The sequence below is a fragment of the Armigeres subalbatus genome, chromosome 2, assembly GCF_024139115.2.
Source record: "Armigeres subalbatus isolate Guangzhou_Male chromosome 2, GZ_Asu_2, whole genome shotgun sequence".
Classification (NCBI taxonomy): Eukaryota; Metazoa; Arthropoda; class Insecta; order Diptera; family Culicidae; genus Armigeres; species Armigeres subalbatus.
The window spans coordinates 387,653,771-387,676,306 of record NC_085140.1 but is presented as its reverse complement, the minus strand read 5'-3'; the positions used below and the strand labels follow the sequence as shown (position 1 = coordinate 387,676,306).

The 22,536-nt window shown below is 37.9% G+C and overlaps 1 protein-coding gene across 1 annotated transcript; it reads left to right on the top strand.

The window, feature by feature from the left end:
• The first annotated feature begins 16,539 nt into the window (after window positions 1-16,539).
• LOC134217346 (fork head domain transcription factor slp2-like) lies at window positions 16,540-18,557 on the top strand. Its single transcript, XM_062696086.1, has one exon. It carries the CDS (start codon window positions 16,857-16,859, stop codon window positions 18,003-18,005), a length of 1,149 nt encoding a protein of 382 aa, XP_062552070.1. The 5' UTR covers window positions 16,540-16,856; the 3' UTR covers window positions 18,006-18,557.
• The last annotated feature ends 3,979 nt before the right edge of the window (window positions 18,558-22,536 follow it).

Sequence of the window (22,536 nt, the reverse complement as noted above, 5' to 3'; positions counted from 1 at the left end):
TTTTGTGAAGTGCCTGGAATTTGTAGGTGAGGTAGAATCGGCAGCGTATGTGATGTTTGCATGCCCGCAATTCGATGTTGAACGCAATGCCATGCTGGATACAACCCCGGACTACCTCGTTGACCCCGTATATAGATATAGAGGTCATTGCGGTTCCTGCATGTTGGTTGTTGTCGGTGTGCTCGTCTCCGAGTTTATGATACAGACCGATAGGTTACTACCATAGCTTGTGAGGTTACCACCCTTGAAGTCGATGTTGTGTTATAACGCCGAGTTCGTAGGCATAGACGTGAGCGTTCTCAATAGTCCTCCCCTGATGTATTTCTTAATTGTGGGCAGGGGGATACGGGCTGGCGAAAGGGTTTTGGGACCTGACCTCCTCAGGTGTCTGTTTGCACTCCACTCCTCCGCCTTTTTCTTTCAATGGATGTCGAATAGAGGACATGTGGGACATGTGAACAGAGGTAGTCAACATGACTGCTGGAACTCTGTTTATCGTTTATCACTCACAATTGTTGAGTATGCGTTTGATCGTGTTTCCCTTTAGATACTAAACTTTCGCGTGATCATCGAATGGTTATGCTTTGTGCAGGTGATTAAATTAAGCATCGGGTATTTGTTTTGTCAAAAAAAAACGAACAGTGGGTAATGTCTGTGACATAACCGCTAAGTGGACGTAGGACTGGACTTGACCATGCCTTTAAGATACATAATATGTCAAATTTTCTCACATCAACTATTTTGGATAAATAATCGGCGTTGCATACCATTCCTCGGCAAAATCTTCTCATCAAACCGACACAGAAATCAAATCTACCTCGAACAAGAATCATAAAAAAAAAAAAAATCAGGAAGTATCTGTCCGGTCACGAAATATTAGCCTCGACAGTGGCAACCTTCCCACTGAAGGACTGCCTGAAATAAACCACAAGTTGGCTCAGCATGGGATGTAGACTGTATCTCAGCCCTTCCACTGAAGAGCCTTCTAATCCGTGCGATAGCGACTGAAGGAGAACATTATTTTTAGCTCTTAGAGCCTTGAAAAAGGCTGTTTGCTTCGGCTAAGTGCAAAAAGTAAAAAAACGATCTTTTCAAATAACTACGAATTTCTAGTGATGGTATAAAAAAGACTGAATGCTCTGCGAGCGAATGCACTTTTCTTTTATACCTTATTTTGAATCTTCTCTGCTTCCCAATTGGTGGGCCAATCAGCTAGTGTCTTGTATCCCGCTTCTTTGTCAGCCAAAGCGTCATCATCATCAACGCGTTCGAGAAGGGCTTCTTCTTTTTTACGCTTGTTGCTCGCTGCTGGCGTCTATCTCCTAACGGGACTTTTCGCTAGATACAGGCCAATAAGCCGGGCAAGCGAGCTTAGAATTGCAGTTCAGGTGGCAAGTACGTGTTCTTTTCTGAGACAACATTGTTAGTAGTAGAAGGAAGGAAACACCCGGACATGGGATTTCGGGTGATAAGATTTAGAATTGGTAACATGGGACGATCATTCAGTCACGTTCGCTTTGTGTGTGGTCAGTATCAAACAATGTTTATCTACATATTTTTTTATCAATGCCAAAAAATCCAACATTTGATGGAAAATCGATTGATAGTTTATTAATGTTTGAGCTGTTATCGGTGTTTTTTTTTATCCAAATAAGATTATGTGAGAGATTTGGACATCTTATGAATCTTTAAAGGCATGGTCAAGCGAAGTCCTTCGTCCACTTCGCGGTTAAATCAGAAAAATTATCCACTGTTAGTTTTGACGCTATTTATGAAAATCACGCATAAAATTGTATCTCTAGAATATTGGATTTGGCACCCAAGTACAATTTCTATCTCGAAGGGTATTGAAAGCATTGATATTGATCTCTATTATTGACTCTCTGAAGAACCGTTTGTTTTTTTAGCATACATGCAGCATCATGTGGCTTTTCTAAAGCCTGTCTTGGCTCAGCACCGATGCCGGCCGGTCTCGGCTCGACTCTGCTGCTGCTGCCGGCATCTGCTCAGCATTGCTGCTTTGTCGGGTCTGTAGGGTGGACTGCTAATGTACTGGCTAGGTTTCGGCTGATTATGGTCGCTTCGATGGTGTCGAGCCGAAAAAGCGGTCGGTGCAGACTTCATTCCCTGCTAAAAGGTGTGAGTGGCTGTTCAATCGATGATGCGGTTGCTTCGCTTGTCCCGGTCAGAATGAAAGAAAAAAATCGCGTTGCGCTATTTTATGGCTTCTCGGCAGACCCAGCGGCTGCTCATTCGCTGGTGTCTGCACCAATCAGAACGTGGTAATGGAATGATGCAAGAATTATGCGGTACCCATATTTATAGGTTCCCTTGATCTCAATGTTTTTCATTGAAAACAGTTTCATGCCTATTGAAACAAGTTTTTCGGGTCTTATCAAGCATGGACATGGAAGGCATACTTGAAATCTGTCGATTGAGGGGCTTACCGCAGAAATTCGTCCACTGAGACGAACGCTATTAACGTTTAAAATCTTTCAACACAGCGTAACGCGGTCGATTTGTATATTTTGAAATGACACCCGGTATAGTAAAGAGAGACGTAAGTCCTACGTCAAAAAAAATATTTGTGCTTGTTGTATCGTGATTCAATAGTGCTCGTTTCAAGAATTGTGTAGATGTACTGGATTGTACTATCGCTTATCGCTTGCAACAAACCGTGAGTTTCCATGGAGTCTCAATTTTTGTAATATGCTCAAGTACGAGCAGTGTTGTAAAATATCATTTACGTCCATTTCCTCACATATCACAGACACGTTTTTAATATCACATCAGAAAAATGAAGAGCTTTTCTATCACTCAACCGGATGAATAGAGTTGATAACCAGCATGATTTCGTTGCGATATCCAGTATACTTTAGCTCAGTTTCGGCGTTCCCAGATGGCAGCAAAATATAATTTCCATAAAAAATTAGAAATTTTCCATAAAAAATTAAGAAATTGTTAATATAGAAATCATGGTATGAGCAATAAATAAATATAAAATTTCCACAAATGAAACAAAATTTCCATGAACAATTAAGAATTTTCCACGAAACAAAAATAAATAAGCACTTTTAAAAGCAAAAATATCAATTATAAAAAAAGAATTTTCCATATGAACATTTTCTAAATGTTCCACGAAAAAAAATACGAAATTTCCATAAATAAATCAATATTAGCAACAAACAATTACAAAATTTTCCACAAAATAATTTTTTTTCCATAAAAGATTAAAAATTTTCCACAAAATAATCAATACACAGCAATAAAAAATAAGAAAATTTTCATAAAAAAATACAAGAAAGCAATAGAGCTGATGAAATATTACATGAACTTTAAACGCTTTTAAAAAAGGTGTCACTTAAGGAAAAAAAAACACAGTTTGATTGTTTTTTTTTATTTTTCTATATGGAAATTTTTCTTATTTTTTATTGCTCTTTATGAATCATTTTGTGGAAAATTATTAATTTATTTTAGAACAAATATATTTATTTTGTAGAAAATTTTGTAATTTTTATTGCTAATATTGATTTATTTATGGAAATTTTGTTTTTTTTTCGTGGAACATTTTGATTTTTTATGGAAAATGCTTCTTTTATACACCCGATTCTGCTTTTCCACGGTTTTTTTTACACGGCCGTGTAAAAAAAATCCCATCCAAAATTTTTGCAAAGTTGCTCCATTTTGCATGATTCGTCGAGAAATCATAAAACTTTTTTTACACGGATTTTCAAATTTTGAACTGAAAACTTTTTTTACACGGAACGCATCCCCCGTGTAAAAAAAGAATCGGGTGTAATTCCAATTTTTGCGTTTGAAAGTGCGTATTTATTTTTGTTTTGTGGAAAATTTTTAATTGTTTATGGAAATTTTGTTTTATTTGTGGAAATTTTATTTATTACCCTCATACCCTGATTTCTTAATTGGCAATTTTCTATTTTTTCATGGAAAATTCCTAATTTTTAGGGGTGTTTTTATTTTAGTCTTCCTAGGTGTGAATTTCAATTAGTTTAATCCAGACAACAGCACAATTGGCGATTTTCGCCACTATCAATCACCGCCACTATTGAAAACAATGACTAACTTCTGAACACAATTCGTCTCGGATGTCCAGAATTACAATAGGGTAACCGTACCCTTAGTGGGTGTAGCACCAATAGTGAAGGTAGTGGGGTTTTAATGAGATTTATCATATTTATACACTTTATGATGGTTTCAGTTGATGCGTCGTGCTTTAAATATCCTGTTAAATGCAACTTATCTTAAGATTTCGCTTGAAAAACTATTGAAAACAATGATTTTCCTTAACAAAATTGACTCCCTTGCACCTATAGTGGTGCAACTGTACCAATAGTGGCGAGTCTCATAAGAAACCAATGGATAGCACCACTATGGGAACCAAAACTAATTTTTACCGCCACTAAAGGAACAGTGTACCCATAGTGGTGCAAGCAATATTTGGTAATTGTTGATGTTAAATGACATCTATTTCATTTTTATTAGCAAATTTATTAGTTTATCTACTGATTAAGATATTAAAGCTGTAAATTTTCCATAATTATCAATTTTAAAAAATATTTCCTTTTGTCGATCTACTAATACCTCCACTATTGGTACCGTTACCCTATGATTTTATTTTTCCGATCGATTTCAGAAAAAATCTAAAATCGCAATTTTTGAGAGAGTGTAAATATAAAGCTGCGATTTTCGCCACAACATTCAAGGAACCTCGATTTTCGCAACTGGAAGAGCAAATCCGCGACATTTCCGTAAAAATTGTGAAATCTTCGACTGTTGTAATAGCCCTGCAATTAGTTGGCAAATAAGCTGATGTTATCGAGTTTTTTTTTTTAACAAAAAATAATAAACTGGAAATTACACCTAAAAAAATGAAAATTAAAAAAAATGAATTGCGTGAAAACATTATTAAGTGTAAAATGTTTACCGTTGAGAGTTTTCGCGGAGAGATAAAAAGTTCAATGCGCCATTATTATATTTTGCTCAGCAAGAGAGAAAAACATAGAAGTGTCTAAACTTTTTATATGTCACATGCACGCATGTAGCTCGAATTCTTGTAAACTTTTGTAGACCAATTACGGAAAACTGAAACCCTCGGGAGTATGGACATACAAAACCTATCTTCATCGATTATCGATAAATCTTAGGCTTCCTTTACACAAAACCATCACCTGCCCTGAGCCACATTTCTCTAAGCTCACTATGATCCAGGCATGGAGCTGCGATGAATTGTAGAAAGTAAAGCCATAATTTATCGACTTGTACCAGTAGGGTGATACATCTTGATTCGTCTGTGTTTGCATTGTGGGTTATTCTAGCCGCAACAAAAGTCCTTTTCCATGGTAAGAAACAAGACGATCTTTTTTTTAGGAGTAAGCAAAGTCATCATTTCACAATTAATCTTCTGGACGGGAAATGTGTTTCGACAGGGTGGCTGCTTAGGCCATGTTATGTTGTGTTTTTTTCTGCGCTATGTTAGATGACGCAAAGCATAGTGTGGATGGGTGCTTTAACAAATTAATTAATTGAGCTATGGGTAAAACAAACAAAACTTCTCCGGTCTGCTGTGAGATCAAAAGAAGCAGCTGTGTTTTTTAAATTATATAGTTATAAATCATTATTAAATTAAACAAAATGTGTTCTTATCTTTTTTATAAATCTAAAAGTATTTATGTAACAAGGTAGTTTGAATAGCCTACGACCAAGGATGTTATCGATCATTTAGTAAATTTGCGTTCGATTATTTAGTAGTTTTTCAATAACTCACTCCAGAGGCTAAACTTCAACCTTCCCACTAGAAGTCCACTATACAACACTTACTACTAAATAATCAAACGCACGTTTCGGCCTGAATATTTTGATTTTTTTTTAAAGTTTTGATTTAATGTCGCTCATCAAATGACGATTTCCATCTCCCCGTCGTATGAAATCTCCAAATTTTTGAACGAATCGTCTAGCATTTTGAAATCTGCTTCCGCTGTCTTAAAAGCGCTACGTACTTTGCAATGACCCCTAGATGGGGTCTCTTTATGTGTTAACAACCAAAAAATGTAGACATTCAATATGATCCTACATAAGATTCCAACATTTAGATATCGTAAGTATTTCTTCATTATTTTGAGGATATTTCTACGATTTTCGGGTTGAATGGAAAATGACTTCATCACCACATACCTTCATCTAAAAATGCAACTAACTACTATGATCACCTTTGTTTGTCGCTGCGCAGCATCGGAAGCAACGGAGAAGAGGTGCAAACTGTGCTGCAAATTTAGTTCTTAAGTTGATGCATTCGGAGATTTTGAGCATTTTCCTCTTTCAAATGACAGAAACAAAAAAGAAATCCTGACAATGCACCTTTTCAGAATGATCGGTCGGAATCGCTTTTGTGCGATACTGTGATAATATTGTCGTAAAACCTAATTAGACACGGTGTCCCTCTTTGCGCTTTTGCTCTGTGGAAGCCATGTGTTCTAGGCGAGTTTTATTTTTCGGTTCTCGTTCGCTTATTCTTATGCCTGGCGATGTGGGAAATGGAAGATTTGTTAGAGAAGTGAAATTTGTATTTGTTTGGCTGATTGGTCGAATAAAATCAATTTTACCAATATTTCACCCTTCTGTCATGGATTCTCCAACCTTCCTTTTTTTGCTATCTTTTTTATCTTTATATCTATTGTCACTCAACTGCCCTCGGCGTTATATTTTTAATGTAATAGTTTTGTATCAAAAGTGTTACTTCCATAAAAATCTATGCTTGATACACCGCATATCGTGACATACTCTCACCAACACAAGAAGGCCCACACTTAGAGAACGAAATATTTTCACCAAAATTGAAATGTTTTAATAAAATAAAGTCAGAAAATCATTCCAAATAATCAGCATGACGAAATGTTCTTGTCGGTCCCTTCCCCTACCATTTGTTCTCAAAAACCCTCCATCCCTGATGATGGACCGATCGGTCCCTTGTCGGGTCCGAATCACATAATCACCGCAAATGCTGCGTTCTTTTGATGTTAAATATTTGTATCGAATTGAGGGGTTTTACGAGCTGACAGACAGACGGCGGTTCTCCGGCCGCCGAAAGCGAAAAAGGAAGCTGAGCTGGTTTGAGACCTCCTAATTTTCGGTATGGCAGCTCACTGCGGACGCTTTTTCGAAATTGGCGGATTTGTTCAGATAGGTACTGGAGTTAATTGATTTGTTTGGTTTCAGCTCGGGCAGGCAGAGAAAGAAACTTGCAATTGAGAGACACCATGCACTGCAGTCAAGCGGAACTAACACGAGAGACAGCGTAGATCAATGCCGGACGTGCATGAAAAAAAAGGGAATGCATAGACAGAATCGATTTCTGGCACCTTCCATGGAGGTTCTTTGGTGGTCGGGAGTAGAAAATCTGACAAAATGGTTAGTAATTTTCTTTTTGGGTTTTCACGGTTATAAGTGACAATCATCGAAACATCACAGAACTATGACCGCTTGGTGTGTGGGAGTCTTTCAAGGACACAGTTTGGAAGTCATGAATCAGACCCGTGAAAATTGATTAAGCTGTATATTTCTTAACGTTATTGCGAAGCTTGTATACTTCAAAATTTACTTATATCAGAGTAAAATACAAGAAGAACAGCATTGCATCTATCTTAACCGGACCTACCTGGACAGAATGCCCGAAAATGGACAATTGGAGGATGGTCCATGTAGGTTGACTTTATTAACTGCACTGACGATTTACTTGTTCATAAGAAAGACGATCAGCTATCACAATTAGCATTCTGCACGACTAGACAATAGCCGATGTTAGCTCTACCTGCGTTCACAGTTGTAGCCAGAACTGCGGATGGGGAATCCTAGTTTGAATGAGCATCCGTAGATAAAGTTCAGTTTTGTAAATTTCGCACCATAATAGATGTTAATTATTGGGACTCGACAAATCATCATCAAGAGTTCCAATACAATTATTGATCAAAACAATAGGTTTCAAATCATTTCTATGCAAAAATATAATATTGAAAAATCACCTTCTGCTAGAAATCAAAGTCAAACAATAATTCAGCACTAATTTGCAACCATTGTATTGCAGTGCCTTCGTTGTACCGAAACCGTTTGTCGGTTTTCGACTAGCAAATTTCCATCTACCTTTACCCACCCATCCATCCCAAAATGCCAATATTTTCATCCGGCGACTCACACGCAGAGTTGAACAGGCAGCACCTTGACAGGGCAATAAAACCGCCCTAATTTTAAGCAAATAGCGGGGACTGATGTTATAGTGATCCCTTAGCACCACAAACGTTAATGAGTTGTCATTGTCATCGCAAAAGTCACAGTCAGGGAAAAAGCGCTCCATGATCACTCGGAATGGCTTTTCGGCTTTCTTGTTGACTTGAGACGAATAGGTAAGTTTGTATGTGGACGAGTGATAGAAAGCTGATCACGTTCAGATGCGTCCAGCAAATCCAGGTAATCTATCTTCCGAGATTGCAATAGATCGGCACTATATGTAATAATGGAAACTTTTTGACAAATAAGAAAAACATACTCAAGAAAATTATGAAACGTTAATATGTGACTTATCACTTCAGACGGAAGACAATCTGTTTCAATGCCTCATTAATGCACCTCGTTTCGACACATGGTTATGAATATGATGGTGTGTCGAACCATACAGGATTGGTATCTTGGCTGATTACGAGTTAGAACATGAGAAATATATGGATAGGTACCAAGCAGGATGAAATGTAACGGGCCTGGGATTGAACCCATGACCTTCTGCGTAAGAGGCAGAAACGGCCAGACCCATATATTATCTACAAAAATTTTTTGCGGTATTTTGCCGACGACATAAAGTCCTGGATCGAGTTGAATTATATGACGGCTCCAGCCCTCCTGCTTACGTCAGAATGAACAGCAAAGGATTTCGCACTGGTAAACTGCAGGGATGAAAAATCCAACTAATTGGACACTCAGACATCAACTTTCCAATCAACTCAATGACAGCTTCGTTTGCCAAGGTCTTTTTTTTTCTGACGGGGCATCGATCAGTCGAGCGTAACTCATTCAACAACCAATCTTCAAAACTTGACACAACAGCATTCGAAAGTCGGACCATCCACAAAATCACAATATCTTCATAGTTCGCCATAATGAGAACACCAGCCGAACAGTAATATTTTGGTGGTGTTTGGCAAACACAGGAATTGGCCTTTCCCAAAATTTGTATCTCGTTTTAGGGTAAAATGCCCAATAAAAATAGCGAAAGAAGTAGAGAAATTTTGCTCTTCTTGTCATAAGGCTTTGAAATGTTCAACATATTAGCTGTGCTTGATATCTAACAACAAGCTCTGCATTCCCTTTTCGCGATACATACATAAAACACCCAAATACACGACGTTATTCGTTGCAATTAACATTTTAATGTCTAACTGAATTCGCCCTATAGTAGACCCCCTGGGGGTCCATAATAGGAAATTGCTTCCCTATAGTCGACACTTCATTTGATTTTCATGCCCCGTTTCGGGACGTTCTTCATCCCTATAATGGACCCCCCAAAATATTCCTATAATGGACACTCTCGTGTTTATTTTGTATAGAATTGTAAAAAATCATCTAATTTGACTTCCCATAGCATTTCCAACGCATGCAATCAAATCATAGGACTGTAAGAATTTCATAGCACAATGTTGACATTGTGCTGTAATAATGCAAAAATGGCGGAGGGTCCACTATTGGTCACTTTACCCTATTATCTCAGTCGATTCTTTGGCTTATTCTAGGTCAACTTTCCCAAAGAACCCATATTTTTTAAGCATCTAACTATTTTCAAAATCGAAAACAAAAACCCAAGAATGCTGTTTTCTAAGATTGGCCCGATTTTTAACAAACATCGGGTGAATTTTTCAAGCCGGTTCACACGTGCAGCACTTTTTCGGATAATGTCAATTTGACAAGTAGATTTTTTTTTCGCGTCCATTTGCGATGCTTACTAAGAACCATTTCTCGATTTGAAGTTACAATGATCCACTTACGATTAAAAACTATGATACTCATTTAGTTTTTGATAAATCAAATAAACAGAAGGCCAAGAAAAGATCAAAATCAATCCGTCAAAGTATATTTTTTAGTTTTTTACTGAAGTGTTGTACCTTATTACTGGAAATATTTTTTAAAAAAAGCTGTCACCCACTCTTTCAACAACTTTTTGGATCTATTAAATTTATCCTTTTTAATTTAGGACTTGTGTATTGTAAGACTTACTTATGGAGGAACGTCTCTGAGATTACGAGACAATGCATTAATCTGCTCTAACCAATAGCTAGCGAGCTGAGGAACGTGAAAATGTGTTTTATTGGGCACCCACTATAAGATCTAAAATTTCATATAACTGAAGTTTTTAAAGTGGGAATGGCCGTTTGGCCGAAACACACGTAGCCGAAAACAATTTGACCGAAAGCCACTAAGCCGACAGTTGTATATGCCATTTGGCCAATTTACCTTTTCCGTTAAAAATTGTATCTCGTTTTATTGTCTCAGTCTATTCTTTGGCTTATTTAAGGTCAACATTCCCAAAAAGCCCATATTTTTTGAAGCCTCCAACTATTTTTAAAATCAAAAACAAAAACCGAAAAAGTGCTGCATGTGTGAACCTGCCTGAAAAATTTACCCGATGTTCGATCAAAATCGGGTCAATCTAAAAAAACAGCACTTTTTCGATTTTTAGTTTTAAATTTTAAAAATACTTAGAGTCGTCGAAAAATATGGGTTCTTTGGGAAAGTTGACCTTAAATAAGCCAAAGAATAGATTGAGCGAATAAAAAATGTTGACGGGAAAGGTCAATTAAACCATTGGACTGAAGCCCGTCGTGCCGAAAGTCATTCGGCCGAAGTGAACATACGGCCGAAATTATCATGCTACCAAACTGATCATTCGGCCGAAAATGCCGTTATTTAAATAAACACGTTATATGGCCGAAAATATCGTTTGGCAGAATAGCTATTTTGGTCTAAAATACCATTTGGTCGAGTAGGTAGTTTGGAAAAATAAGCCATTTGGCTGAACGGGTCGCACGAAAATGTCACTTAGTCGAACAGGTCATGTGGCCGAAAAAGTCGTTTCGCAGAACGGATCATACGACCGGGAATGTCGTTTACTGAACATATGGCTAAAATGTCGTTTGGCTCGTTTGACATTCATTATATTAAAAGTCTAAAGTAATGCATGATAATGGATAAGAAATAAGTAGGAAATGAGAAATAAGAAGTGTGAAATAAGAAATGTGAAGTGCATGATAATGGATAAGAAATAAGTAGGAAATTTGAAATAAGAAATGTGAAATAAGAAATGTAAAGTCAGAAATGACACTTCTGACTTTTCACTTCTCACACCTTATTTCCCTATTCTCATTCGCGCTTCTCACTTTTTTCACTGAGAAGTTTCACTTCTCACTTCTTACTTCTAATTTAAAAGTAAGTAGTAAGCCAATTTCTAAAATATTTCTTTTCACTGCGAAAAGAGAGGAGTTTGAAAAGAGCATAGTGAAATGACGAGTGAGAACTCAGAAGTAAGGAGTAAGAAGTGAACCATTTCGACTCTGCTTCTCAATTCTCACTTTTCACTTTGAACTTCTCAATTCTCATAAAGTAGAGTGCGCGTGGGGTAAGAGTACGTTTTCGATTTTTGGAAGTAATAAAAAAAGATAAACTAGCAACACTGTATCATTTTGGCAGGTATTCTGGCCAACTATTATCATGTGTAATTGTAAACGATTTGAATAAACAACAAGGGAGATATGGAGTTAGATAACTTTTTGGTCATTTTGCTAAAAATAATTGGGTTTCCGCAACTAGTATTTCATTACCATATATACGTTCAATCAGGTGAACATTATACCATGTCAATAACCTATTGTATAGAGTACTTTATGGTACAGAACACCAATCCGGTTAGTTTTCCAAGAAGTCAAAACCATTACTTGAATAATTTTTGGGACTGTGGGGTAAAAGTACACAGGAACCGGTGGGGCAAGAGTACGCATATGAATCTTCAAGTTATGATGTCAAACCCGTATCCCCCGCCGAGATAAGACTTTTTCCAAAACGTAAAGATCCACAACTAAGAAAAAAGGGACAGAACTCGAAATTATTACAAGTTTTTAGAATAAGTTGAAGTAATTCGGTGTTAGAAAGGACTTGGACTTGGCACTGAAGCGAAATAATGAAATTGTATAAGGATTTGTTGTACACCTAAACATAGTCTTCTTCTTATTGGCATTACATCCCTACACTGGGACAGAGCCGCCTCGCAGCTTAGTGTTCATTAAGCACTTCCACAGTTATTAACTGCGAGGTTTCTAAGCCAGGTTACCATTTTTGCATTCGTATATCATGAGGCTAGCACCATGATACTTTTATGCCCAGGGAAGTCGAGACAATTTCCAATCCGAAAATTGCCTAGACCGGCACCGGGAATCGAACCCAGCCACCCTCAGCATGGTCTTGCTTTGTAGCTGCGCGTCTTACCGCACGGCTAAGGAGGGCCCCATACCTAAACATAGTACGAAAACACAATTTCTTCTAAATGGTAATTTTATTTAATCAAAAGAAACATGCATAAATTACGCAACGTTTAGCTGGGAGGGGTTGCTAGATGTGTGACGATCCATATAATTTTTAGAGGATTCATACAAATTGTGTAAGATAGGGGGAGGGGTGATGAAATAGCCTAATTTTACGTTACGTGATTGGTGGACTTTCTTTAAGGAAAATGCCTTTGTATACGCCACGCCTGATATTTTAGGACCCCCTCCCCCTTTAAGAGTTACGTAATCTTTCCCTAATATATGCTCATTAAACATCAATTAAATGATATTAATTCTTATTTGTGTTAATATATACTTAAAGCACATGATTGGATAAATGCGTACTCTTACCCCACCCGATGCGCACTTTTACCCCACCGGTGGGGTAAGAGTGCGTTTTTCACTTGTCTTGCAATCTCAATAATTTTAATATTTTTTCCACTGGGTAACATAAATGAAGAGTATATAAATCATCGACACTGATTTGATATGCAGAAGTTTGCTTCATAAGGGCCACATGATCCATTACAAACTAAGTGCGTACTCTTGCCCCACTCTACTTTACTGTGAAAAGAAGTAAGATTTTTCACTTCACATTTCAAACTTCTCACTTTTCGCAGTGAGAAGTGCGAAATAAAGGGTGAGAAGCCACTTCTCACTGTGAAAAGTAAGAAATGTGAAGTGAGAAATGGGGAATGATTTTAGACGACTCACTTCTCGCTTTTTAATTTCCACTTCTCGTTTTTCAATTTTCTTCTCTCAATCAACAATTTTCACAGTGAACAATGAGAAGAGAGACGTTTATCTTCTCATTTTTGCGTATTTATTTCTCATTTTACCATTACCATTATTCACTTCACACTTTTCACATTCACGTATGATACATTCGGCCAAATAATATTTCGGCCTTTTGACCTATTCGGCCAAACGACATTTTCGGTCATTTGATCCATTCGGCCAAATAGCTTTTTCGGCCGAATGATCTTTTCAGCCAAACTACTTTTTCGCCAAAATGACCTTTCCGGCTAGATGACATTTACGGCAAAACGACATTTTCGGCCGAATGACCACCCGAGCAGCACGCGCAACATCCGCCTAGTGGTGTTTGTGTCTTTCTTAGAATGAGATTTTTTAAGCGTGTTTTTATATGAAAATCGTGTTTTGGCCATAACTTTTGATCCCATAGTCCGATCTGGCCAATTTCCAATGTGAAAATTTTCCTCGTCGAATGCAGCTTGTTGTAAGGAAAATAAGATTCAAAATAAGATCCTAAAACATGAGTGAGTTTTATTTTGTGCTCATGCATAAACACACTTGGTATATAACACTATGGCTCTCCGGCCCTTCTATCACAAAATCGCCTTTCAAGTGAATATATGGCCTTTTTGTGTACCTTGGTGTACAAGAAAGGCAATAATTGCCACCTGAAACTCAATAGCCGATTTAAAATTAATCAATTTTTGTTGAGATGAATATTTTGAACCGTTTTAGATTTGTACCAAAAAATGGATACTGAACAGATGCATATTTTAGTCACGGATCTAATTTTAACTGTAAATAAAGTATTTGACGTAACCTGGCTATAAGGCTGCTTAAAAAGTTCAAAGTACATACTTACGAAATCCTACAACACAGAAAGAATATCTTCCAGGTAGATATGAATGTTAATTTGCAAAATTATTTTCCTAAAAGATTGCCAAAAAAAGCAAATCACCGTTATTCCATTAGTTGCAGGTTTCATTATTTCATGAAAATGCATTTTGTAAAATAAATCGAAAGTGAGCGTTAATCCTATTGGATTGAATTAGGATCGGCGGCCAACATGATTTCAAGGGTATGATCAACTATCGAGGTAGCCGAGGGTTGTCGCGAGTGATCATCTGCCATTAGTATCAGCTTTATAGGTCATTCTACCTGTGCGGAAGCCCGCTCTCGTGAATGAAAAAAAAAACATCGCATGAATTTGCTTTTTTAGCAAAGACGTTAAATAATTTTATCGTTTTCAATGTAGCGACTATTTCGATAGTATTTTTAGCAAAGCGTGTAAATCGGCATATTTTTAATAGTTATTTATGAGTTGCGAAACAAAGATTTTTAGTCGTACCTTAATTTCTCCAACGATTTTTTAGATGTATACGAGACCTGTTCAAAATCTAGTTTTGCCTAAAAATTGCTCCCACATACATACCATTTAAAAAAAATCGTTCTAGCAATTTACACAATAACACCAACATGATATTAATAATATAGATTAAATAAAAAATATTACTTCTATAAATCAAAATTTTGTTTGGTTTCGCCAATATTGGCTTCAATAGTAACGAAAAGCATATGTTTCGGGTAAGAAAATTATTCTAATATGTATACTGCTTGCTAGTTAATCAAAACATGCATTATTCCTTACTGTTTTCCGTTACAGTACACTATACATAAATAATAAATTAAAATGCTTTAGTACAACAATCGCATATTAAACATTTTCGGAACAAAAATCTGATTGCTGATTTCAAATTCACGGTCACCCAATTCATACGTGCTACAAAATAACTTCGCACGTTCGAACAACCCCTAACCAACAGCACAAAAGCGAATTTAGCATAACCTCAAAACCATTTATTATAACACTATTAATCACCGAATATAATGACATCCAGCAGTCATAATTCCCGGTACAGATTGCAGCTGTCGCCCGGTCTATGTTTGGGCGGACCCAGCAGCAGCACCCAGGGCGCAAAAACTGCACGTCGTTTTAATAAGTTAAATAAACGTTCCGTAAAATCATTCTCCGATGCACACACGAAATTATGGAATAAAAAACAACAACTCATCCTCTCGAAAATCCCGTTCGCGATCATTTAGCAGGGGCACGCTTGCACTGCATTCTAGGATTTTCGCTGCGCGCTGTCCTGCACCCGGTGTGTGTAATTCAATCAAAATTTATTTACAAAATATTTATTTCCTCTCGATTCCTTCACCGGTACCGAGCCGAAAATTGCCTTCACACAGATAGAAAAATCCACTGAAATTTACGCTGAAGATCATGCACATAAATGGAACGCCATTATTAGCGTAATTCCACGCGTGATATAGCCTGAATGTATACAATATTAGACGTAAATCGTCAATATTGTTTGCAAGTTGTAAGCAAACTTGTCAGGAAGCGGACCATTCCCGCGTAGAATGTTGTAAATTTCCGCATCTCAAGTTTTACGCGCTGTATACTTTTCATTATTTCTTTCTGTGCAGGCCAGAACTATACAACCGAGCTGGAAAACCAGAACAGCCTGACAGAATTATTCTCGACGACAGCCAGGGTGAGCGAAATTTACCAATACCACTACCAGTTCAGCTTGATTCGCCATTCTTCCGCTACTGTAACAATAACAGTAACAGCAGCAGAATCGAAATGATGTAGCACCACTACGAATAAACACGCAAAACCATTCCAAGTCGCAAGAACTCTATTTATTTATGTTGAAATTTCTTGTTTGAATCAAAACGTGTAAACAAATTGTACATCTTAACCCCCGACGTTTACAAACTGAGCGACGCTTATTTGGCCAACAGCAGCGAAGCAAAGCGGAAAGCGAATCGATTCGAAGGCGTGGTTTGATTCCACCATCGTTGGTTCGGTGTGTGCGCGCAAGTCCAACGTCCCTCCGTTGATCGGTGAGCAAACGAAGGAGATTGCGCGAGAGATTTTCTCAATGCATCAGCCGTGGTGACCCTGTCGACGCCGTACGCCGACCGAAAGGTGTAGGGAGTGAGCACAAAAGAGCAGGCAACGCATACACACAGCAGAGAGCGATGTGCACCGTGTGAATGGAAGACTCGGTAGAATGAGCTCTGATTGGTTGGCGGCAGGGGTTGCATTTTGCGGTGATTGGCTTTGTGGGTTTACGTCGTTGACTTTGTGCTGGGCTTCGAGCAGCCGTATAAAAGCAAGCGGGAGGGGAAGTGCATAATCAGTCACGAACTTGAAGCCATTCTAACCACATCGTTTCTGTGCTTTACGACGAAGCGGAATTTGTTAAGCGAGTAAGCCTGTTTGAACGGATGATTAAGAAAACTGGTTTTTGGTGATTATTAATTAGTGATCGGTTTCGGTCGAACGGTTTCGAGTTTAAACCGGTGTGCAGGTGAAAGCAAAAGAGACATTTTACTACGAAGATTAAAACCGTAATTCAATGAGTGGAACAAACAATTAAGCTTTGGCAAAAGACAATCTACAGTTTTAAAAGAGAAGATTTAGTGCAGTGAACTATGGTAAACATTGATCCAACAGCTATGAATGGACAAACGATGTTTAGTATGGCCCGTGCGCCTCTGAAATCGAGCTTTTCGATTAATTCAATTCTGCCGGAAACCGCGATGACGACTTCACCGACACACACTCCGTCGCCGTCGCCTCATTCGTGCCATTCGCCAATCGGATCAGAGGAGCAGGATCATGATCTAACCGATACGGAATCAGACTTGGATGTAACGGGAACGCCACCTCCAATGGATTGTAGCAATAAGGAAAAATCAGATGAAAATGAAGATGGTGCATCAAGCCCCAAGGATGGTGAAAACAAGGGCAAGGAAAAACCCCCGTACAGTTATAATGCGCTAATTATGATGGCTATTCGGGATAGTGCCGATAGGCGTCTCACATTGAATGGAATCTACGAGTATATTACGCGAAATTTTCCATTCTACCGGGATAACAAACAAGGTTGGCAAAACTCAATTCGACACAATCTTAGTTTGAATAAGTGCTTTGTGAAAGTGCCTCGCCACTACGACGACCCCGGCAAGGGTAACTACTGGATGTTGGATGCTTCAGCAGAAGATGTATTTATCGGTGGATCCACTGGAAAACTCCGTCGTCGCTCAACCGCCGCTTCTCGAAGCCGTCTAGCTGCCTTCAAGCGGTCACTCGTTGGACCAATGTTCCCAACTCTGGGTTACCCTCAGTTCAATCAGTTTATGTATCCATCACCCGCCCAAGCGCAAACTGCACTGCTAGCACAAATGTACTCAAGGTATGCCCCTTACGCTCCAAGCATAGCACCGAAGCCCACCCTGCCACTACCGCTATCACTCCCCGTCGGTGCACCGGGATTCGGAATGGATCGACTGTTAGCCGCCGGTGTTGCTCCTCAACTTACACATCAAGGTATTGCGCAGCATCAGCAAGCGCAGGCCGAACTATACCAAAGACTGCAGTATCAGCAACTTCTCCAGCATCATGCCGCCCAAGCGCAAGCTCAGGCCGCTCACATGCAGCAGCTTAGTCCTACGGAAAACCACCAGCAGCACTCACCTACCCTGCCCAACCAGCCTCCATCAGGATCCAGCTTATCCCACCAACCGCAAGGATCGCCGACGGGACCAACCATTTTCAAGCCAATCCCAAGGCACAGCTGAGAATCTCCCCAACTTGCCGTGTCGATTCCTGTCGACCAAGCAGAAACCATCTAGTGCAAATATTTATTTATTAGCTAAATTCAAGAGTCTACTTAGAGTTCTGCTGCAGACGCAAAGATGGCAAACGCCACACCAGTGATATCTAAAGAAGAGATTGTAGGAGATTCAACTTTCCGACACTCGGCTGAGGCTCCTTTGGAGCCATTCAACTGAAGCATAGAAAGCTTGGAACGTGCTATAATATAGTGACTTAAGTTGGTCTCATAACGAGCATTGAGTTTTTTTCCATGAAAAATGCACCTGTTAAGTAACTGTGACTGTCTCTGTTTCAATTCGCCAATTGTTTAATGAATTGCTCTTTGCTACAATTGGAAAATCGATCCAAACACGAAACGCTGTAAATATAAATTTGTAAATTCCTTGTAAACGAAAAGTATTAGCAATTTTTATTAGCTGTTAAGCATCCATTAGAATACTTATATGAAAATTATATTTTCCCGAAAAGTCGAAAAAATCATAAAAAATACAACAAAACCTGAATCTGAAAAACAAGCCTGATTTATGGACCTCACTCAACAGAAAAGAAAATCTCCCAACGATGGAATATCATCCTGTCCTGCTTCTCCCCGCTGCGCTGCTAGGGTGAGTCACTCTTTATTTCCACTAGACTTGTTCAGAATAATTGGCCTCGGGTTCGATAGTTGTTGCTCCCCTCAAATTGAAAATTTTGGATTATCCGCTCAATTACATTCCAACGTTTTGAATACTTTGTAAAGATGTGGACAGCAGACGTATGAGAATGGGAACCTTCGTGATTATAAAACTGTCAGAAAAAATCGTTTAAAAAAACTGGACTATTGGACCTATGTATATTGAACTTTGAGACCCCTAACGTTTGACAAGGAAGTATGTATTGATACTTCTCGGATACTTATTCAAATATCTATTCACAATTGCGGATCCATAGATTACCTTTCATCTAAGCCAACATTATTTCATAACAACCACATTATACGGGAGCTCACTGTATCAACGTGCAACTGGTGGTTGGAAACTTCATTATCTCTTCTTCCTATCACCACCGTCACCAACTTTTGGCAACGGAACATGAACCGATGTGGAAGGGGGTCGTGGGAAATTGGCTCCCCTCCGAAAGAAGAAGCGCAGCATTTCCTATCCGTTGAGCCAGCTCATGGTCGGGGTTTCGTAGCGAACGCCACTCGTCCCTCGATTTGTTTTGGCTTGGCAAACATAATAAAACAATCAAATCGCAGTTTAGCCAAGCGTTAAACGTTCGTGGGATCCTTCCTGTGTCCTGACTAATGTTGTGGAAAAGGGGATTTTATGCACGAATCGAACCAGAATCAGATGACGGTTGTTCGTATATTGCCCAAGCAAAAAACTAAAGCCGGATGGTGAAAAATGACGCGTTTTATTTTGACAGCTACCATTCACGTTAATTATGCTCAACAGCTTTCAGCAGCTAGGAAGAGTTCGAAGGGTTTTGCTTCGAAATTAATGTTGCGTGGGATGTGGGGGAATGTTGGGAAGGAAATGAAAAACGGAAAACAAAAGATCTGATTGCATTCAGAAAAGATTTGAAAGTGTCGGGTGAATTGGGGAATGGTGGATCTTTGCTCAATAAATTTCTACAGTCATTGACGATATTTTTTTTTTTACTTTAATTTGTTAACATTAGGAGCTATTTCACTGCAACAAAATCATCCCGCATCACGAGCTAACATAATAAGACATGATAATAAGGCAAGATGGATATTAATGTTTACAAAACGTATACACAAAATATAGATACATTCCTATTTTCGTTCCATTCCTTTGTTTTTCATAAGACGAACAGGGAAGCTATGAGATGAAGGAACGGAATAAACCTTACAAAAAAATATTTTCCTTTTATTAATACGGATTTCATATCACGTCTGGCTACACTTCTAACTATTGGAACTTTACGTTTGAAACCAAACACAAAAATGTTCGTTGGTTGATTAAAAGTTGGTTTCACTTCAAATCGATATTTTAATATTATTGAATTAAATCAGCAAATATGTTTACTATAATCGAATAAATGTCCTATCACATTGAAAAAGTGATAACATAGGGGATTTTGCTTATCTTAAAAGTTGAATGGTTTTAATATCAATCCTTTTGATGGTATACCACTACATTCATTGAAATGCCGTCCTTCCCTGTTTTTGCAACACATCTCTACTAAATATTATAGAAAGTTTTCAAATAATAATACAGCCTGATCATGTCAAAAAGCGTTATTTTTCCTATATTAAGTGTTGGATTATTGGCTTATTACGTACAGATATTTGAATGGAAATATACTAAACATATTACCAGTGTTGTTAGAATCATATTCAAATCTCAATCATCGAGGCATCATGCACAATTTAACTCGTTTACGATTTTGATTTGCGCGCGGTTGTGGTTCGATTTGTGGCATGATTTTAATTGGCAGATTTTAATACACTCGTTGTATTGAAATCTTTTAATTTGTATTAATTTTTTGTAATAAAACTTTTCAGAATTGTATGTGCTACGATTTTATAAATTTGGAGATAAAAGCATCCCAACTATCCCATATACATAGGAAATCAAGCAAAGATGGGACAGTTATGCTTGCAGTTGCAGTGTAGCATTAATTCTATTGAAAGACGAGTCGAAGTTGAATCCAAAGAGATTTCCGGAGAGATTTTTATTAGATTTTTAGATATTCCTCTGAGTTTTTCAACCGTATCTCCCTCATGTGAGTTTTTTTTAGACTTTATCATTTTTTACTCATATTGAGCGTTAGATATTTGTGTATGGCTCCTTACTACTTCAAATTGGAAATAATAATTCATGCTACAGAATAATTGGCTCTCTGCGATTTATTTTTGGCTTTCAAACACCAAGGTGTAACGTCAAGACTAAATATGTTCATTCCACACACAAATTCTCAATAGAACTACTTTGATTTAATATAATATAAAATTGTAATTTAAATAGCTCAATAGCAATGCGAATTAAAATAACTCCACTGACAGAACAAAAATATGCAAAAATCGATTTGTTAGTTTGTATCAGCATCTGTTATACTTTTGTCAAAATTACTGCGCTTCAGTTCAGCTTTCAATCAAATATTAATTCTGTTCAAATCAACAATCAAATGTTATCAAACGGAATTATTGCAATTCTTGCGTTGAAAATTGTTGTTATGTGTAGGATAACTGTTTCGATTCCGCATATCATAGCTCCCATTTCCATCCCATCAAAAACAAAGAAAATACGATTTTTTTTATTTTTTCCAGCAGTGAACACGCATGTAAGCGAACAAATCGAAGAAATTTGTTCTGTATTTCTTTTTTTAGCAATTTGATGAAATTAAGACAGATTGAAAGATGATGATGGGAACAGTTCCTCTACTTAATTATCTTTAATAAAATCTTGTACACACAGAGTTCAGCATCAAGTATTCGTATTCCTAATCATAGGCTAGGACAAATTAAAACAATGACCACAGAAAACATATTTATTCGAGCATGACAACAAAAATTTTATATTATTCAATCACGTCTGGATTTCCCATTTTGTTATTCTAAAAAAAAAGTTACGCTACAAAATAGAGTAAATGGATAAATAAATCGTTGGTGAATCTAATTTGTTGCATTTTGAGATATTAAATAGAAGTAAATTCAAATAATGCCAAACATACTGGAAAAATTTGGTTTATCCACAAACTATAAGAGAAACTCCATCATGAATAGTACAAGAATATATTTTAACGGTTAATAATTATGACTCGAGTTAAACGAAACAATCAACTCTTTCAAAAGTTAGCTTTGCGATAACGCCCCCAACTAAGAATTTCCCCAACAGAATTATGCCTACGATAAACATGACTTCCAGCACACGTAAAAAAGCGAAAGAAACCTTAACATTGGGAACAATTAATGAAATTATCTTGTTTCTTGCCTAAACACCGGTAATCCATTCTTGTTTGCTTGTATTCATAATCCATTTAGTATCCACCCTTTCCACTCCGCCCACAAATATCGCACGTAACGAACCGGGATCTTTGTATTAGAAAGAGCGAACTACCCGTGCGCGGTAGCTGGGTGGGTTTCTACCCGCGCCGCGGTCAGGGTAGGACCTGTTCCGTGGAAACGGTAACGTTTTTACCTTGTCCATTTGCTTCGGGCAACACCAAACTGAGTTCGCATCTGGCAATAATTAGGGTTGACATTGGGCAAGAAACTGTCAAGTTCAGCAGCGTGCCCCGGATGACGGCGTACCTGGAGGAGATAATCGACGTTGATGTGGCAACCCCAGAAAATGACTTTTTAACGATGACTTGTTGGGGTGGGTTCGAAATGTGGCAACACCATTCGATGTTTTCCAATAGGGGAAGTAAATATTTTAAAATAAGAGAAGATCAGACCAAGTACCTACATGTTGTGTGATTTTCCCAAATATGATGAATCCAATTCTTACTTAAAAATCAGAATAATGTACTTCGGCTTACCTT

What these genes read in the sequence shown, in the direction of transcription:
- LOC134217346 (XM_062696086.1), top strand. Translation starts at nt 16,857, where the DNA reads ATGGTAAACATTGATCCAACAGCTATGAATGGACAAACGATGTTTAGT.